General features: G+C 43.8%; 1 protein-coding gene across 2 annotated transcripts in view; it reads left to right on the forward strand.

Annotated features, from left to right (window-relative positions):
- Nucleotides 1-19,958, forward strand: part of MAP4K4 (mitogen-activated protein kinase kinase kinase kinase 4) — a 340,786-nt gene that overhangs the window by 136,856 nt on the left and 183,972 nt on the right. For both annotated transcript variants that reach the window (XM_082246630.1, XM_082246631.1), the window contains exon 3: nt 16,175-16,231. In XM_082246630.1, coding sequence (XP_082102756.1) covers nt 16,175-16,231 — 57 coding nt within the window. The remainder of the gene's footprint in view (nt 1-16,174; nt 16,232-19,958) is intronic.

The raw sequence follows: 19,958 nt of genomic DNA on the forward strand, positions 1-19,958 counted from the left end.
GATCATTGGCAGACAGCAGAGTGGGAATCAAATCGCATGTTTACCACTAAGGCTGTCATAAGCTATATACTGTGTGTAATGACTAAATATGGCTGCCTTCTGTTCATATGTGATTATATACTATACAGAGGGGAATTTACCAAGATTGGAGCAATCTGAATGAGGCGGTTGTGCATGGCACCCAATCGGATTCTAGGTTTTTTAATAAATGCTTGAAAGTTTAAAAAAAAAAAAATGCATCTTTTTGCAGCTTAAAACAATGTGAGTTTATTATTTTTTTTTTAAAAAGAAAAAGCAGCGCCAATGAGGTAAAAGTGGAACAAACGTCCCAAGTAATGCAGTCCACAAATGTCCAATATGTAAAGGGAGGAAGAAACCAGAAAAAAGTCCCGGATACCAGTGCTGAAGTCTGGAGCAATAAAACACCCAGTCATGGTGACCATCCAAACTGCTTACCAGATATTAGGTAAATTAGGCATAATTTACTCTCAAAGGATCCACACAGGGAAACCGAATGATGGACTGGAAATTGATCAGACCGGGACCTTTTGGAACTCCCATAGAAACGAATGTAGGTGTAATGGGCACTTTAAAAGATGGAAAGGAACAATAGTGTAGACTGCACAAAAATATTTATTAAGGTAAAAGAGTAGTACTCACATTCTTGCAAAAGTGACATAGCATATCTTTAAAAAAACCACGGTGTACATAGCGTGCTGAACGTCTGCGTCGCCTTACGCGTGTCGTCAAAGAGTTGACATAATCAGAGGCCTGATGGACATTTGTGGACTGCATTACTTGGGACTTTTGTTCCACTTTTACCTTATTGGCGCTGCTTTTATTTTCTTTTCATGCTTATGAGTTTGTAATCTACTTACCTAGCCGGTGGCCTTGATCAACTTTTTGCCCTTAATTTGTCTGAGCGCAGATATCCAACCTCTTGTATTTGTATTATTTTTTTTTTTACTTGGAGCCTGTAAAGCATTGCATCCATAATCCGCAGATTGCAGGTGCCATGCAGACTTGTCCGTGTATTTCTCTGCCCATACCTCATACATGCAGGCAGTTACACAATGTTTAGAAGAGAGAATGAACTACCAGAGCGCTCATCAGCACCATGGTACTTCAGTGAGAACTACAAGCAGCTGTCAGTACCCCATTCACAGAAGATACCCAGCTTGCTGTCACTAGAGGTAGCGGAGCAAGCACCTGCTGAAGGAGTGGGAAAAGGTTACATGTTCTAGCCCTTTAACTACTTTCTGCCCAGGCTATAACCGATTGATGGCCGCAGTGCAGGCTTGCTTTGCCAGGAGGCCGTCTTTTTGTGATCGCGTTGCCTGCGCGTCCCTTGCGGCATGCTCTGTGATCGCAAAGTCCCTCGGACTCAGATTGGGGGAAAGGGCCAATCACAGCGGCCCTTTACCACGCGATCAGCGGTGTCCAATGACTGCTGATCACTATGTAAACTGAAGCCAGGTATTGGTACTCCTTTCCTCATGCTGTCAGTGTCCTGATTATCAGTGCAGTCCTAACATTGCCCATTAGTGCCTCCTCATCAGTGTCATTTCTCATTGCTGCCTATCAGCGTACATTAGTGAAGGAGAAAAATGACCTGTTTGCTAAATTTTACAACAAACTCTGAAATTGTTTTTTTTTTTTTTTTTTCGTTCTTTTTCTGTTTTTGTTAAGCAAAAAAGAAAAACCCAGTGGTCATTAAATGCCACCAAAAAGCTCTCTTGTGAAAAAAAAATTTCATATGGGTACAAAGCTGCATGACTGTACAATTGTCATTCAAAGTGTGAGCGTGCTGAAAGCTGCAAATTCACCTGGGCAGGAAGGGGGTAAAAGTGGCCAGTAAGCAAGTGGTTAACTGAAGAAGCTGAAGTCAGACAGCATCTGGTGCAGCTGTTCATAGTAACCAATCAGCTTCTGTTAGTTTTAGAGCCGGTTCACACTGGTGCGATGTGGGAACCCTGCAAATTCACTGCCGATTCCCACATCGCACCTGACTCGCAGGCAGTTCACCCTTCCATATGTGAACTGCTGGGAGTGTCAATGCAAAGGTAATGACACCCCCAGATTAGTTTGCATATCGCAGTGCAAACTGTCAGTTCAGACAGGAATCTGATCGCATGGGTGTGAATCTAGTGCGGACCTGAAAAAGGGTCCTGCACGACTTTGTGATGCAAATCCAGCCATGCAGATTATGGCAGAATTCGCATTGCATTCGGAACAAGGACATCGCATGTGATTTGCATAGTGGTGCGAATCGCATGCGTACTCTTCCATCGCACCAGTGTGAACCCGCCCTTAAGCTGGCCATAAACTAGTAGGAAAATAAATTCTGTTACTCAAAAATGAAAATGGATCATACGATTGTGCCATCAATTGTTCGGATTTTCTTTAACAAAAAAAAAACCCAACATGTTGGATCAGGCACTTTAGATTGCGGCACAAAAATCGTGTGTCGCAGCTGGCACACAGATGCGAAAAACCTACGATCCGATGATCGTTTTTTGACTCCTCAATGACCTGCTTTATTAACCTCCCCATAGAAACAATATTTTAAAGATATATTTAATAAATGTTATGCTAAGCTTAACTTTTGTGTTTATACACCCCAAAAAATTATAGACTGTACAGTATATTCTCTTTAATGACTGAGGTTGGAAAAATGAAAGCTGGTTTTGTTTTTAGGCCTGCTTGTCTATGTATACTTTGATATATAGTTTAGTGTTGATTTCAGAAGCAACTGAAATATTATAGTCACACGAGGGCTTTTTTTGTGTAGTTGGGTGGCTTTTTGGCTTATTCCCAGTACAGGTCTGTCTGACAGTTTACACCTGTGTGACCTGTTGGTCCATTTGGGCTATGGAATGTTTTGACTTTTTTTTTAATTTTTATTTATTTTTTCTTCTTCTCTCTCCAGCCATGTGTTATACTTATACTATACTAAACCACTCGCCGCTCCCCCATACCCTCCCTACACACTTGGTAATATGTAATTTGTATGTTTTTTTTTACTTTTATTAAAAAAAAAATTTAAACTTTCTGTCGTTCCACAATTTTCTGCCCCACTGGTTTTGGCTGTGACGACTTGTCTACCGAAACAGCTCTTCTTTCTGGTCGGGTGGCTGGCCATCTCTTCTTTCTGGTCTGGTGGCTGGCCATCTCCTCTTCTTTCTGGTCTGGTGGCTGGCCATCTCCTCTTCTTTCTGGTCTGGTGGCTGGCCATCTCCTCTTCTTTCTGGTCTGGTGGCTGGCCATCTCCTCTTCTTTCTGGTCTGGTGGCTGGCCATCTCCTCTTCTTTCTGGTCTGGTGGCTGGCCATCTCCTCTTCTTTCTGGTCTGGTGGCTGGCCATCTCCTCTTCTTTCTGGTCGGGTGGCTGGCCATCTCTTCTTTCTGGTCGGGTGGCTGGCCATCTCTTCTTTCTGGTCTAGTGGCTGGCCATCTCCTCTTCTTTCTGGTCTGGTGGCTGGCCATCTCCTCTTCTTTCTGGTCTGGTGGCTGGCCATCTCCTCTTCTTTCTGGTCTGGTGGCTGGCCATCTCCTCTTCTTTCTGGTCTGGTGGCTGGCCATCTCCTCTTCTTTCTGGTCTGGTGGCTGGCCATCTCCTCTTCTTTCTGGTCGGGTGGCTGGCCATCTCCTCTTCTTTCTGGTCGGGTGGCTGGCCATCTCCTCTTCTTTCTGGTCGGGTGGCTGGCCATCTCCTCTTCTTTCTGGTCGGGTGGCTGGCCATCTCCTCTTCTTTCTGGTCGGGTGGCTGGCCATCTCCTCTTCTTTCTGGTCGGGTGGCTGGCCATCTCCTCTTCTTTCTGGTCGGGTGGCTGGCCATCTCCTCTTCTTTCTGGTCGGGTGGCTGGCCATCTCTTCTTTCTGGTCAGGTGGCTGGCCATCTCTTCTTTCTGGTCGGGTGGCTGGCCATCTCTTCTTTCTGGTCGGGTGGCTGGCCATCTCCTCTTCTTTCTGGTCGGGTGGCTGGCCATCTCCTCTTCTTTCTGGTCGGGTGGCTGGCCATCTCCTCTTCTTTCTGGTCGGGTGGCTGGCCATCTCCTCTTCTTTCTGGTCGGGTGGCTGGCCATCTCCTCTTCTTTCTGGTCGGGTGGCTGGCCATCTCCTCTTCTTTCTGGTCGGGTGGCTGGCCATCTCCTCTTCTTTCTGGTCGGGTGGCTGGCCATCTCCTCTTCTTTCTGGTCGGGTGGCTGGCCATCTCCTCTTCTTTCTGGTCGGGTGGCTGGCCAGCTCTTCTTTCTGGTCGGGTGGCTGGCCAGCTCTTCTTTCTGGTCGGGTGGCTAGCCATCTCACCAACGTCATTATATGCATGCATTGTAATGGGGACAGGAGCAGTGTCCACATCCTCAGGATAGGACATGAGAACTGCTTTTTAATGCCATCACAGATGAGTGGAAGACTTATAGGCGGACTCTTGCAAAGCCACAGGTTAAGACTGTGTTTGAAGCTTACTAAATACGCCTGTCTGTTTTTTTTTTTTTTTTATTTTTTTATCACATGGCTGGAGTTCAGCATTATTGTGCATAATTGTACAATTAAGTGTATAAAAACTTTGTTGCTTTTAGAGAAATTTGGGTACTTGACGTTGTATTTAAGCTCTGTATAGTGCTTGGAGTTCTATCTTGTGTCCTTTCAGGATCATGGTGCTTACTAGCAGTAGCTGCTAATGTTGCTCTCTGCAACTATTATACATGAAGGCAGCCATGTGTATATCCCTTTATCAATCTACTATAGAGAAAATAGTCATTTTATTCCAAGTATCAACACTACATTCATTCGCTCCAACTATTTACATGGTGAGAAGGGCTTCTTTTTGCAAGATCTACATAAGCTACACAGAGGTTTTGACTTGATTAGGAGAGATTACATCTATTCTATGATGGAGTTCACGCTGTATGATTCAGAAATTCCTCTGACTCGATATGCTGTTTAAGTAAAAGATCTGGTTCTCTTTTTGCCTTGAAAATTTGGCACATATGTTTCCCAGGAGGATGCAACCCTCCTCAAAACAGCTTTGTGAGAAAGGCTCTGCTCTTACAGTCCAGATACAGAATGACAAAGCATCAGTTTTTTGGGTTAACCATTTCAGTTGTTTGGAGAAAGACTTGGCTGGATCATCATGGCGTGCATTGTAGGGTTCCCGAAGAATAGTGGTGTTCCACAATAGCACTGTTCTCTGGAACCTTTTACATTTTAGCACATTACAGGAGAGAAGGAGGGAACTGTTTCTCATTTTGTTTTTCCATATGGTGCCAGCAGTAACTTCTCACCAATTTCTATGCTGGCCTTTTATGGTGGTGGTTCTTGAAATGCAGGGCTCCTGTGCATTAAACTCTGCCCAGGAATTTTTATGATGTCATTATAGCGTTCAGAGGCTGTAACCCCTTTATGACATCTATGCAAGTCAGACTGCACCACTTTAGGAACATGAGTAAAGGGGTTCCTCTAATGTGAGATCATGGTATAGAGAATCAGTCAGGAAGCAAAATACCAGAGTAATACCTCAGCAGGAAGCTGTTATTATGTAGCTAATCGGCCATGTACTGGTTCTGGAGCCATATGGCTTTTATCGTGAGTGATGCCAACCACCCTGAACGGGTTCGCAGTCCAGGAGACCAAAAATGCTGGCTTCTTTCGGAGGAAGCTTAGAAAAGAATCCTTTTCTTTTTTTTTTTTTCTTTTTTTTTTTTTTAAACGGTTCTAATTCATAACAAAGTAACCATGTATGGTTCTATGTTTCAGAATGTTATTGATGCTGGTTGAGAGGGATCCTGTGCACACCAAATAAGATTGCAGAATTAGCTGCATTTTATGGTTGGAGATGAACATATTTGGTTGAGTTGGTAGAAAATTCTCTGGTTTCTAAGCTAGTCTTCTTTTATTTTATAGCTAATTTAAACACGTTTTTTTCTTTTTTTGTTTTAAGGAGTAACTCCCATTTTTTTCCCACCGTGTTTCTTCGAAAATAAAACCTACCCGGAAAATAAGACCTATTTTGGTTTTCTAGGGTGACTGCAATATAAGCCCTACCCTGAAAAAATAAGTTAGTCCTTGTAAAATTATGTAATCCACGTGGTTAAAGGAATATTTCATGTTCAGTGTGTGTCTTTATGCAATTGTAGAAAATACCTTATTTACAGCACTGCTGGGTGCTCATGTGACCCGCTGGAGCTCTCCTCTCCTCAATCCCTCCCTCTGCAGTGCTCAGAGCAGGGCTAATGTCCGCGAGGATCTTGGCATCTCCCTCAGCAGTGTTAGGAGCGGGGAAGAAGCGCTCCCGACTGGTCATGTAAGCACCCAGTGGCACTGTAAATAAGGTATTTTCTACAATGTTGCATAAAGATGCACACTGGATGTTATATAATCCATTTACAGAGTGGACTAAATCAGGGCTTGACAAATTTGCCTGAAATCTAGGAGCCAGCTAAAGTTAGGAGCCAGTTTTTTTTTTTTTAAAACGAACAACCAAGCTTTATTTAATAAAACGGATACTAAATTTACACATAAATACGACTAGAACCCCACTCTCCTCTATAGCGCAATTGGATGGAAACAGACTGTCTGTCTCTTTCCATCCGATGCCATCTGATCCGATCCATGGGATGGATAGAAAATAGAACCACCATCCGTCTGTTTTTTGCGGACAGGATCAGATGGCGGCAGATTACTGCTCCATAGAGGAGAATGAAGGGTCCGATCAGGTCTGCCTGAAAAACTGACAGGCAGACCTGATCAGACAGCCCGTGTGAAAGGGGCCTTCGGCTGTGGCACGGCGATGAGGGGAAAAAAAAAAAAAAAAAAAGATATGATATAATATATATATATATATATATATATATATATATATATATATATATATATATATATATATATATATATATATATATATATATATATATATATATATATATATATATATATATATATATATATATATATATAAAAAAATTTTTTTTAATAAGAATTGGAAAATAAAAAGAAGAAATTATTATTTATTCTTTTTACATTTAAAAAATTAATAATAACCACACTCCCTGTCCACTTACCTTTTAAGCAAAGGTAACTGGACAGAGAGATGAAGCCTTAAAAAAACTTCCCTCTTCTCTCTTTTGGAAGGAGATGGGAAGGCATTGAGAACATACATTACTCCCGGCCACCACAAGAGGGCGCCAGTTCCCCTAGCCTTTCTCATCTCACAGAAGAAGGCCGAAAAGCCGGGGCCTCAAGTTTTGGACGGCGTGGAAGTCCGTGCACTCGAGGAGGAGGTGGGGGGTGCAAAAGGGACAGGGCACCCCAGGCGCCAGGTCGCTAATTCTAGTCGCAAATGCGACCTGGTGTCCGGGGTTTGTCGAGCTCTGGACTAAATGATTTTACAAGGACAAGGGTTTATTTTGGGGATTACAGAGATGCAGACTCCTGAGCTGACAGGCAAAGGGAGGGGGGTGGAGAAGACAGGACAAATAAGACATCCCCTGAAAATAGGCCCTAAAGCTTTTTTTAGAGCCAAAATTAATACAAGACCCAGTCCTATTTTCGGGGGAACATGGTAGAAGAAAACAATCTCCACTGAGTGATCAAATTTATTTGCAGATTCCTACCTATTTCTGCTCCAAAGAAACCTATGTTTGACCATGTTCTTTAGATACGAATTCTGAATGGGAGGGTCTGGTTCATTACAATCACCTGGTACACTGTGTTCTGGTGAGTATCTCACCAAAAATGAAACTTCTGTTGCAGCGATTGCCTAGAAATCTGACTTGTTGAAAATCTGTGATCAATCACACAAGCAAGAAATTACACTTCCAGAGGCAATCTGTACACAAAGAGTGTACAGAACACTCCCAGGTAGCGGTATTGAGCAACACCCAGCATCATATGGGATCTGGGTGTGGTGTGATTTCAAACTATTAATTTGAATGGGCTAAAATCGCGCTGGGCGGCACTAAAAGTAGTGCATGCACTAGTTTATAAAATGGACAGGAACAGGATTGCATGGTACTACTGTACCGTGCATTCCAGTGCAGGCAGACGCACCGATTTTGTGATTTGCATTTGAGGTGACATTGAGGTAACATTGACACCCACAGCAGATCACAACTTCAATTTGTTTTGAATTTGGTGCAGGAAATGCGACTGAATTGCGGGTTTCCCCTCACTGTTTCTGGTGTGAACTGTCCATTAAAGAGATTTGATAAAGTTTTTTTGTTCTAATTTTGAGGCCATCAACCATCGTTGCAAAGATACCAGCAGGACTGGAAATATTCTTATACTAATTTGATCTATTTGTTAATTTGAGACAAGTATTTCATGCCTTTCCTGGCTGGTGTTCTGAAAGCCTGAGTATTTGAAACATTTCAAAGTTGGACTCCAGGCAGAAGTTACACATGAGTTCAATTCTCTTAAAGTGTTTCTAAACCCACAACAGTAATATCAGTCTGTATATGCTGTAAAGCAGGGGTCCTCAAACTTTTTAAACAGGGTAGTTCACGGTCCCTCAGACACTGTTGGGGGCCGGACTAGTTTGAAAAAAAATATGAACGGATTCCAATGCGCATATTTTATTTGTAGTGCACAAAAAAAAAACGGAAAAACAATAACAATATTTATTTTATTTATATATTATATATATATATGACCACAGCGTGCCCCCTTTCAATGCAGAGTGACCACAGCGTGCCCCCTTTGAATGCAGAGTGACCCACAGCGTGCCGTGCCCCCTTTGAATGCAGAGTGACCCACAGCGTGCCGTGCCCCCTTTGAATGCAGAGTGACCCACAGCGTGCCGTGCCCCCTTTGAATGCAGAGTGACCCACAGCGTGCCGTGCCCCCTTTGAATGCAGAGTGACCCACAGCGTGCCGTGCCCCCTTTGAATGCAGAGTGACCCACAGCGTGCCGTGCCCCCTTTGAATGCAGAGTGACCCACAGCGTGCCGTGCCCCCTTTGAATGCAGAGTGACCCACAGCGTGCCGTGCCCCCTTTGAATGCAGAGTGACCCACAGCGTGCCGTGCCCCCTTTGAATGCAGAGTGACCCACAGCGTGCCGTGCCCCCTTTGAATGCAGAGTGACCCACAGCGTGCCGTGCCTCCTTTGAATGCAGAGTGACCCACAGCGTGCCGTGCCCCCTTTGAATGCAGAGTGACCCACAGCGTGCCGTGCCCCCTTTGAATGCAGAGTGACCCACAGCGTGCCGTGCCCCCTTTGAATGCAGAGTGACCCACAGCGTGCCGTGCCCCCTTTGAATGCAGAGTGACCCACAGCGTGCCGTGCCCCCTTTGAATGCAGAGTGACCCACAGCGTGCCGTGCCCCCTTTGAATGCAGAGTGACCCACAGCGTGCCGTGCCCCCTTTGAATGCAGAGTGACCCACAGCGTGCCGTGCCCCCTTCTCCTCAGTCCCCCGCGTCTCCTCCAGTCCTCCAGTCCTCCCGCCTCCACCTCGGCCAATGGCATGGGGTCGCCTTTCGGCCAATCGGGAAGCGCGTCTCGGACCCGCTTCCTGATTGGCCAGGAGGAGGATCCGTGTGACAATAGCGAATTTTCATTCGCTATTGTCACTCAAATGGGTGGGCTAGGGCGCATTGCTCTGTGCCCCGGGTCCACCCTTTTCTGAAGCCTATTAAAGCTTCAGTGAGTGACAGGCAGTCAGCCCTATGCCAATCCCGGCCGGCGGGCCAGGTTCAGCACCCTGGCGGGCCGCATGCGGCCCATGGGCCGTAGTTTGAGGACCCCTGCTGTAAAGCATGCTGGCTATACTCACCGTGGGACGTAAGGGAATAATCTTCTCCATTGTGGAAAAAAAGGCTGTTTGATCCTATCTTCTCTGAACCTCCCCTTCTTCTACAGTCCCCAATCCATCTCCTGATAGAACAGAGCCTTGGGGTAAGCTGCACATGCTCAGTTTGGTGTTGTTTTTTTCTTCTTCTTCTTGGGAGGGTGTATGTGAGTGGCACAGGACCAAGCAGCACTGTCCAGACTGGGTATAAGGGGTCCTGCATCCTCGTAGGACAATCAGGGGAGACTGAAAACTCCTCCTACAAGCTTTAACCAGACCACTGATAGCCTAGTTTGAGCAGTCTTGTGACTTCTGTCATTGGGAGTGGGTGTATGCAAGATGCAGGCTGTCATTGGAAGTGGGTGTATGCAAAATGCAAGCTGTCATTGGGAGTGGGTGTATACAAAATGCAAGCTGTCATTGGGAGTGGGTGTGTGCAAGATGCAGGCTGTCATTGGGAGTGGGTGTGTGCACAATGCAGGATGTCATTGGGAGTGGGTGTGTGCACGATGCAGGCTGTCATTGGGAGTGGGTGTATGCAAAATTCAAGCTGTCATTGGGAGTGGGTGTATGCAGGAGGCAAGCTGTAATTGTTTTAGCTGCCACCACACCCCCTGACCAACTACCCAGTACAGTACAGGTATGCTGTGTGCCTGTACAGTCCTGTATCTGAGTGGCCAGCCAAAGGATGAAAACTGACCACACTAACACAGACAAGCTTCTGTGCTTTGTGTGGTCATTTTAGAAGAAGAAAGAGTGACTACCAGGATCACTTGGGTACTTAAAATAGAAGTACATGAAAATGATTATGATTTATAACCTACACATTTGTGAACACACAGAAAAATATTTAAGGTAACATACACTTTAAGTGCTGGTTAACATCGGTGCAGATATGTTGTGGATTTGAGAGTTCGCGGCTCAGAAAAAGGTTCCTGCATTACTTTTTTTTTTCCTGATTTCATTGCGATTTTGCAGACTTTTAAATTTAGTTGCAAGCTACAATGAAATCGGTGGTGAAAAAATTGCGCTAATCTGTGGCTTTGAAATCACGCTGGTGTAAACCGATGCCAAGTTGTATTTGGTGGTGTGTTAATGGGTTAAATGTGTCATCCTGACATACTGAAGGAGTTCAGGAGTGATGTGTGCTGCATTTTGCTGCATATCTGTGCTTTGTGGGCTGAGCCATGCTATGTGAAGCTGACAATGGTGGAGATGTGTAGATGAGATCATCTGGCTGTAGTGAGCATGTGTACTGAGAATAGCACAGCTGTGGTCCGCCCCGACTCTTCCCTCACCTAGAAACTGTATCCCCACTGGATTGCACTTGGCTTATTCTGTGCTGGGGAGAGGGGATGTCTCCTGCGTGGCAAAGCCTTCAACTCTGGAGAACACGCATGAATGCTTTCAAAACCAAAACCACTTTTCCATTGGGAAAACATTTTATTTAGAGCCGTGGACACAGAGCATCAGATTGTCATTATGTGTTCAGAGGAAAACATGAAGGCTAGCTATGTGAATTCCTAATACTTTCCCAGAATTCTTCAGAGTCCATTGTTTGTCTTTTCCACTCAGATAGCATGAGTATGTTTTCAGGAATTACAGTACTATTTGCATTTTAGTGATTTTTATTTTTTCTTTGGTTGAAGCATATTGCCCCCTGTGAGGTTTTGTACAAAAAAAAAACATGCAATTTTCTTTAATATCAGTATTTATATAGTGCTTTTAATTTACTTATTTATTTTTCATAGTATTCATTCACATGGAGCTCCCAATCTCACATGCATACACATAGTAGGGCCAATTTAAACTGGAGCCAATTGAAGTGGAACATTTAGTCAGAATATTAAAAGAGAAGTGTGGGGTTTCCTTGTTTTCCCCCATTTATACTTCTCTAGGTGGATGCAGAATAGGTCTGATGCTGCATCAGTCCCCCTGCGACTCTGCGAGGAGAACCGAGTGATCAAACACCGCCGATCGCTCAGTTCTGACAGCTCCCCGAGCAGAGAGATGCTGACTGTCAGTGTGGCATTGGTAGTATCAATACACACATTCAAAGCTTTGTGGAAGAAGCTAAACTTTATTAACAACTGTATCCAATCAGGTGGTATTTGGCCTTGTACGCTCCGCGATCTAGGGGTTCATAGACTCTGTACCAGCCAGTGTGTGAGCGTTGGAGTCTTTCTAGTGTTTGTCGTGTCCTACTGTCAGTTGTAAGAGTATTGACACACTGCCTTCTGTAGCCGCTACTGGACAAAGCAGTTAGAAAGATATATGGCTCAGTGTGGAGCACTCATAAACCTGTGTAATTGGCCAGGTGGAACTAAAGCGTGAGTTCCACCCACATTTTAAACTTGACTATAGTATTGCTGCTCCAGGTGGATCCACTGGGCCAAAAATGACAGGGTGCACGACCTGTCACTGCTACAGAGAATGTGGAATGATGAAATGAGGAATGGCCACACTTCCCATAGGATGAAATCAAGATTTATTGATAAAATCCAACACAGATGTTACAGGCATATAGCAGGGGACAAAAGGATGACGCGTTTCACACGACATGTGAAACACAGGCATATAGCAGAGGACAAAAGAATGATGCAACATCTGTGCTGGATTTTATTAGCCATAAATCTTGATTGCATCCTATGGGAAGTGTGGCTATTCCTCATTTCCTCATTCCACATTTTAAACCTTTCGCCTCAGCATTTGTGACTACTGCACGATTTTTAATTTGGCACTTTTTTTTTTATATCAATATATGTACCTTCTTTCTCCGGCCAATGCTCAACTTCCGCTGTTACTCACTGCTGCGGGTATGTCATTTCCAGCCGCCGGCCTCGCATTGGCTCCTGGGATGTGGGTTTTATCAATCGCACGAGTCAATAGGCATCCTCCGCGCCTGCAGCATCGTGGTATTCGCGCGCTGCACTTTCTAAGCTATGCGCAAGCACTGTATCCTGGAAGAAGCAACGAGTGGGCTTCAGATGCCCACACTCACGATGGATGCAGTCTCGCAGGGAAGAGCAAAGTATGTTTTTTTAACATGAAAAAAACTGCTAAAACATACATTTATTACTTACCGATTTTAATATATATGTGTAGGTGTGACAATCACATGGGTGTTTTAAAAAAAATAAAAAATTAAAAAAATAACCAGCCGGAACTCCACTTTAAAGAGACCCTAACGGGTCTCTACAAAATTGAGAAGGGCAGCTCCCTGCAATTACATTCAAACAGATCCTGGCGCTGAAGGACAGATGTTCAGGGGTCCCAAACTGAAATGGGGTGGACGGATTTTAGCCAAAAAGCCAAGAGTCATGTCAGGGTTGCAGCCAAACCAATGCCCAGATCCTGACTGAGAAACAAAACATACAACAAATAGATGGGTATGCTGGCGCTCCCAGGACTGATGACAATGGGCACTTTGAAATCACTGGTCTTGAATAGTCATAATGAACAATGTCCAGTTTATTTAAAATCACTTGAAAACTATAAAAATGATGAAAACCACTGTAAATGGCAGGAAGTCTCCAACAGTGAGGCTATACCTTAAGAGAGGACCCAGGGATTGGGTGAGGACGCCTGCAATAGGAGACACTATATACTCATCTCTCTGGCAGCTGGAACTCCAGCCTACATCTATACCTTCAGGGGTCATAGGAAGGCACTACGGCAGAGGACACCACCATCATCAAATGCTGATGAGACTGCAGGATGGAGAGAGAGAAATATGGATTAGAACCCTTGTTCTGTTTTTACTTCCATCTGTGGTCCATTTTAAAGATTAATCCTCAATACCTGTCCTGCAGAAACTGGTCTCACCAGGGAAAGTGAGAGAAAAAACCTGCAACAGCAGCTTGTACAGAAAGAAAAATGTCTTCTAGTCTACCCAGTGGCGTAGCGTGGTTTGTCAGCACCCGGGGCAAGGCAAGTAATTTGCGCCCCCTAACCCACGGGATTTTAGCACTCAAGTCTCTTCCACTAGATTAGTTAAAGAAACCCTTACCCCCTAAGCACATGTATTGTTTGTTATGAAAACAAACATTGCCCCCTTTCAATGTAGAGAGACCAGCGTGCCCCCTTTCAATGCAGAATAACCAGCATGCCCCCTTTCAATGCAGAATGATTAGCATGCCCCCTTTCAATGCAGAATGACCAGCGTGCCCCCTTTCAATGCAGAGAGACCAGCATGCCCCCTTTCAATGCAGAATGACCAGCGTGCCCCCTTTCAATGCAGAATGACCAGCGTGCCCCCTTTCAATGCAGAATGACCAGCATTCCCCCTTTCAATACAGAATGTCCAGCATGCCCCCTTACAATGCAGAGAGACCAGCGTGCCCCCTTTCAATGCAGAATTACTAGCGTGCCCCCCTTCAATTTATAGAGAGATCATCATGCCCCCTTTCAATGCAGATGGACCAGCATGCCCCCTTCAATGCAGAGAGACTTACCTGCAGCGGCGGCTTTTCCTCAGTTCCCCGGCATCTCCGAGTCCTCCCGCCTCCTCCTCGGGCCAATGGCATGCGATTGCCTTTCGGCCAATCAGGAAGCAGGTCTCGGACCCGCTTCCTGATTGGCCAGGAGGAGGATCCATGTGACAATAGCGAATTTTCATTCGCTATTGTCACACAATGGGTGGGCTTGGGGCGCACTGCTCTGCGCCCCGGGTCCACCCTTTTTTGAAGCCTATTAGAGCCTCTGGCTCTAATCAGGTGATTAGAAAAAAAAAACCCACTCTGTGACAGCGCCAGGCTGCTGACTCACTCGCTGCTTAACTGACTGAGCAGTGAAGAGAGGCGGCATAGGCGGGGCTTGGCTTGCAACGCCACCCCACCCTACATCAATGGACAGGTGAGGCACAGTCCAGCCCCGACCCGCCATTTTCAGCCATAGGGCGGCTGCGCTGGACATCTTCCAGCCAAAAGATAAAGGCAGCCGCAGACAGTGTGTGAACTGTGTATGTCAGAGTCAGACAGACAGAGTGACACTGCGGATGCGCCCCCCCCAGATGTTGCGCCCGGTGCGTCTGGCCCCCCCTGCACCCCCCACGCTACGCCACTGAGTCTACCCCTACTTTTATGAAAGGAAACCTTTTATTTATGTATTTATTTTTGTGTTCCTGCATCCCTCTCTTCAGTCTGGAAAAATGTTGTCCGAACTTGAAAGGAATCCCTCCTGGCGTCCAGTTCTGGCAATTTGATTGTTTTTGTTGAGCCTCGTGATCTCTTCTGTTTTATTACTTATATCACAGATCACTTCTTTGTATGTGCTGGCCTTTTACACTCTAGCTATTTCTCACAGTCTGTATGACACACTAGGTTTTGTTTGATATTTGTATTTAATGTTTAAAACTTAACCTGCCTATAGCACACAATGCTTGATCATGAAGTCCTCTCATGCTAATATGTTTTGTTGCATACCATTAAATAAAGCATTTAATAAATAAAAAAATAAAAAAAAGGAAAGTAGTTCTAGACCCTTGGAATGCTATGGCATAACCCCCCCTCTCGAAGATATGTGTTGAGCATGATCTGAGCTGCCTGTTCCTCCTGCACCACAGTTCAGTAATGGCTGATGGGGATTACTGATGCCTTTTGTGGCACAATTTGAACCCATACACAATGAATGGGCTCCAATTTGCACTGTAAAGAATCACATACGATTTGAACAGGAATGAGGTGCAATTCCTGTCCGAATCTCATGCGGTTTCCCCCACCGTTCCTGTGTGAATCCAGGCTGAAGTCACTAGAACAAGCCTTGTATGGGCTCTAATCGCACCGCAAATGTTTCGGTTTCAGGTATCTGAGCATTTGTATAGGCATTGGTGCAACTCTAACCATAATGCCATTCCCCCCTCCCCCATTCAGCATGGCAGTGGCTGAGGGTCTGCACCAATGCTCTGTAAAACATTCACCATTTTATATTTAAATTTTTAGTTGGGTTTTTTAATTGCAAAGGACAGGATGGTCGTGTTTGTTTGTTTGTATATAGGCCAATTTTACCTATTGCTGGAAAACGTGAGTGTAAAACCACAAGAGTGAGTAAGACAAATTTACACACATGTACTTCAGCTGTGCATTTTATTCTTAGCTAGAGTTTGTGATTCTTCCTCTTTCATAATAAGTGGTATTTGAGTACTCTCAATTTATATTTTAATTGCAAAGAGCAAGTAAAGTAATGCAACCCCATGCAGACATCAATAGATATTTTGCAGTACTTGGCTGTAATTTTCCCAGTTTGTGTTTTTGTTTTTCTGGTCTACATGGAATATACTGTATAGCAGTTAACATAAACTCTAGTTGTGCAGAAAATGTTTTTAAAAAATAAAATACATTGGCTAAATAAGAATACAACGCTAAACTTTTCTCTTTCTACAATTTTCAGGGTCGACATGTCAAAACAGGCCAACTTGCAGCTATCAAAGTCATGGATGTTACAGAGGTAGGTGGTGTCTACTTCGCCAATATGTGCATTCTATGTTCTGTCCCATTTGGTATTGAACATTCCTAAAAACAATGCACCGTTATATAGCATGCTTTGACAATCGTCTTTTCTTCTTCTTCTTTTTTTTTTCTTTTTTTTTGTATTCGTTTTTCAAAAAAGAAACCTTTACAATATTTGCCAAATATAGAAGCCAAGCATCGGTGTGCATCTTTGCAATGAGATACTTCATACTTTTTGAAATGCACATATTGACATCTATCATTTAACTTGGCAATTGTTAACCTAAATACAGGATATGAAGCATAAAAACAACATGGCGTGTTTATTATCTTAAAGGGCTGGTTTACACTGTAGCGATGCTAGTATATACGTGTGATTCGCACCGCATTGCTGTGATGATCACATGCTGTGTCTGTGCGATGCAAATCCAGCCATACAAACTAAGTCCCATTGTCTGTGTCAATAGACGTAGCAGCAGGATTGGGTTGGGAGCAAGGCCGCACGGGTGCCCCTATGGAAAGCAGCTTGCTATGGGGGCACCCGATGAAGAGGAGAAGCCTGGAGCACCGGCAAAGGAACCCCAGAAGAAGAGGATCAGGGCTGCTCTGTGCAAAAGCATTGCAAAGAGCAGGTAAGTATAGGCATGTTTGTTATTTTAATACAAAAAAAAAACTTTACAACCACTTTAAAATTGCATTGTAATTGTACTGTCTGCCCTCATGTTGTAAAGTGCTGTGTAAACTGTCGGCGCTATATAAATCCTGAATAATGAAAATGGCAAGCATTTTTTTCTATTGGGATAGAGTTGGGAGCGAGTGTCTAAATTACATGATTTCCCCTCTATTCCTGTTCTGATGACCACTCAAAATGTGGGATTTTCTTTCACTTTTGATGAGGACGGCCACAGGACAAATAGAGAAGGCAAATTTACTTACTGGGGATACAAATGGCACTAAAACCCCTCTCTTTTCTACTCCCAAAAAAAATAAAAAATAAATATTTTTTTCAGTTCTACTTTAGTGCCGGGTCACACTTGTGCGATGTGGGAAGGCAGCGAATTCCCAGCCTGTTCCCGCATCGCAAACGCACATCTGGCAGTTCACACTGCCATATGCGATACACAGGGGGTGTCAATTAACCGGTTGCCGACCGCCGCACGACTATATACTGCGGCGGTCAGCCCCGGCCAGGCAGAGTGACGTATCGGTACGTCACTCGCCTGTCACTGACTTGCGAGCCTATCGCGGGCGGGCGCGCGCCCGCCGAGGCGCGCGCCCGCCGCGGCTCGTTCACAGGCAAGTCAGTGCGTGTGACCGGCGGACTCGATGTCCGCCGGCCACACTACGATCGCTCCTGTGAAGGGAGAAAGACAGAGCAGCTTGTGTAAACAAGCTGCCTGTCAGTTCTCCCTGTGTAAAAGTGAAGATCTGACCGTTCTACTATGTAGAACGGTTGATCTTTGCTTTTACACCAATAGCCATGTCCCTACACAGTAGAAAGCACGCCCCTAGGACACACTTAACCCCTCCCTGTCCAATAAAGTTAACCCCTTCCCTGCCAGTGTCATTTTTGCAGTAACAGTGCATATGTATAGCACTGATTACTGCAGTAATGTCACTGGTAACCCCAAAAGTGTCAAAAATGTCAGTCAAGGGTCCGATCTGTCCGCCGCAATGTCGCAGTACCGAAAAAAAAATCGCAGATCGCCGCCATTATGCGTTAAAAAAAAAACACCAAAAATGACAAAAATCTTTCTCTTTGTTAGTAAACGCGATAACTTTTGCGCAAACCAATCAAAATACGCTTTTTGCGATTTTTTTTTTACCAAACATAGGTAGCATAAAACAAATTGGCCGAAAAATGTTAAAAAATTTTGATTTTTACTTTTTTTTTTGGGGAATTTCATATAAAAAAATGTGAAAAATATTGTTATTTTTGCAAAATTTACGCTCTTTTTTTGTTTATAGCGCGTGATCAAAAAATCGCACAGGTGATCAAATACCACCAAAAGAAAGCTCTGTTTGTGGGAAAAAAAGGACGTCAAATTCGTTTAGGTACAGCGTCGCACGACCGCGCAATTGTCCGTTAAAGTCACGCAGTAAAAAATCGCAAAAAAACCCCTGGTCCTTTAGCAGCCAAATCCTCCGGGGCTTAAGTGGTTAAATGTTACTGACACCCCCAGTTTGATCGCATATGGCAGTGCGATCTGACAGTTGGCACAGGATCGGATCGTACAAGTGTGAACCACTGTGCAATCCGATCCTGATGCGGCTGAAAAAATGCCTCATGTGCGACTTTTGTGCGGGTGCAGTGCGAATTTAGCCATACAAAGTGTATGGCTGAATTCGCACTGCACATCCGATCGCATGTAATGAAGGAGCAGTGCGCTCCGATATTACATGCGATCGCTGCACACGCTATAGTGTGAACTGGCACTTAATGTTTTTTATTTTTTGTTTTTTTTTTATTATTAAATTTAATACTACAAGTAATTAAAACCATAATGTTTTAAAGTTTATCATTTAAGCAAAAGCCTTTTTTTTAGGTTTAACTAGAGGGGGGGGGAGCTTGACTCTTATTTTAATGCTTCTATTGGGGTGTGTTCCAATTGGCAAGATTCACCTTTTTTGTTCTAAGACTATCGTAACTGAAACAGAAAGCGAAGGAAATTTTGAAGTGTTAATTATCCACTAAACAAGAGAAACAAAAGCTGAGTCAAAGGAGGGGACCTGGTCTCTTGGGAAATATTTGTTTCATTCCTGTTGTCTGGATCAGGAAGTGAAGGGAGATTTCTCCAATGTACACAGAGCACAAAAGTTAAAAAAACAAAATTATGGCAGGGGTTCTAACCCTTCCATACCCTGTCCCAAACAACAAAAAAGGTTTTGGCACTACAAACACTTTAACATGAGTATCTGGTTTCTTTATTCCCACTGTCTTTTACACTTTATGATTTGAACTCTGGGAAATGCTTACAGAACTCCATGCAAATGGGAAAAAAAACAGAATCTACTCCATGTACACTATACATTTATGGGAACAAATTCTAAACATAATTTTAATCTGTCCTATATGTTAACTGAAGTCTGAGTATGAAATGTCCTTCATTCTCTGCACACCAGTTGAAATCTTACTGAGAATTAAACTACAGACTTATATATGTTCAGACAAAGAAGATTTGGGACTTTGGTTGAGGTCAATTGGACAAGGAATATTATTCTTTATTAATATTTGGTGACATGAGTCATATGGTAAAGACAAAAAAATGAATACTGTAGCATAAATACATACAGAATAGCGCACACAGTAAATACAGTAATAAATATTGGATACAAAATAAATACTCTTTTTCTAGGACCAAAAAATGGATCACTCAAGAATAAAATGAATACAATAAAATATACATATTCTGTGTGCGCATAATCTTACAGTACATGACAGTAAAATAGAGAATAAGGTAGTTAATAACCCATTCTTTAAACCTATCACAGTAAGATGAAACATATGAGTACATGCAGGCTCGACGTGTTTCATGGACCTCCATCCATTCATCAGGAGCTTTATATGTTTGTCTAGAAATGATGAAAAATGGGTTATGTTAATGTACTAATTTGAAATATAGATTAGAGTAAAAATATAATGGAATGGACACTACCTTAAGTAGTGTTAAAAATCCAAGAGCAAACCAGTCTGGGACAAAGAGACCAAAGCTGATCCAGGATAT

Source organism: Pelophylax lessonae (genome assembly GCF_965119305.1).
Source record: "Pelophylax lessonae genome assembly, chromosome: 2".
NCBI lineage: Eukaryota > Metazoa > Chordata > Amphibia > Anura > Ranidae > Pelophylax > Pelophylax lessonae.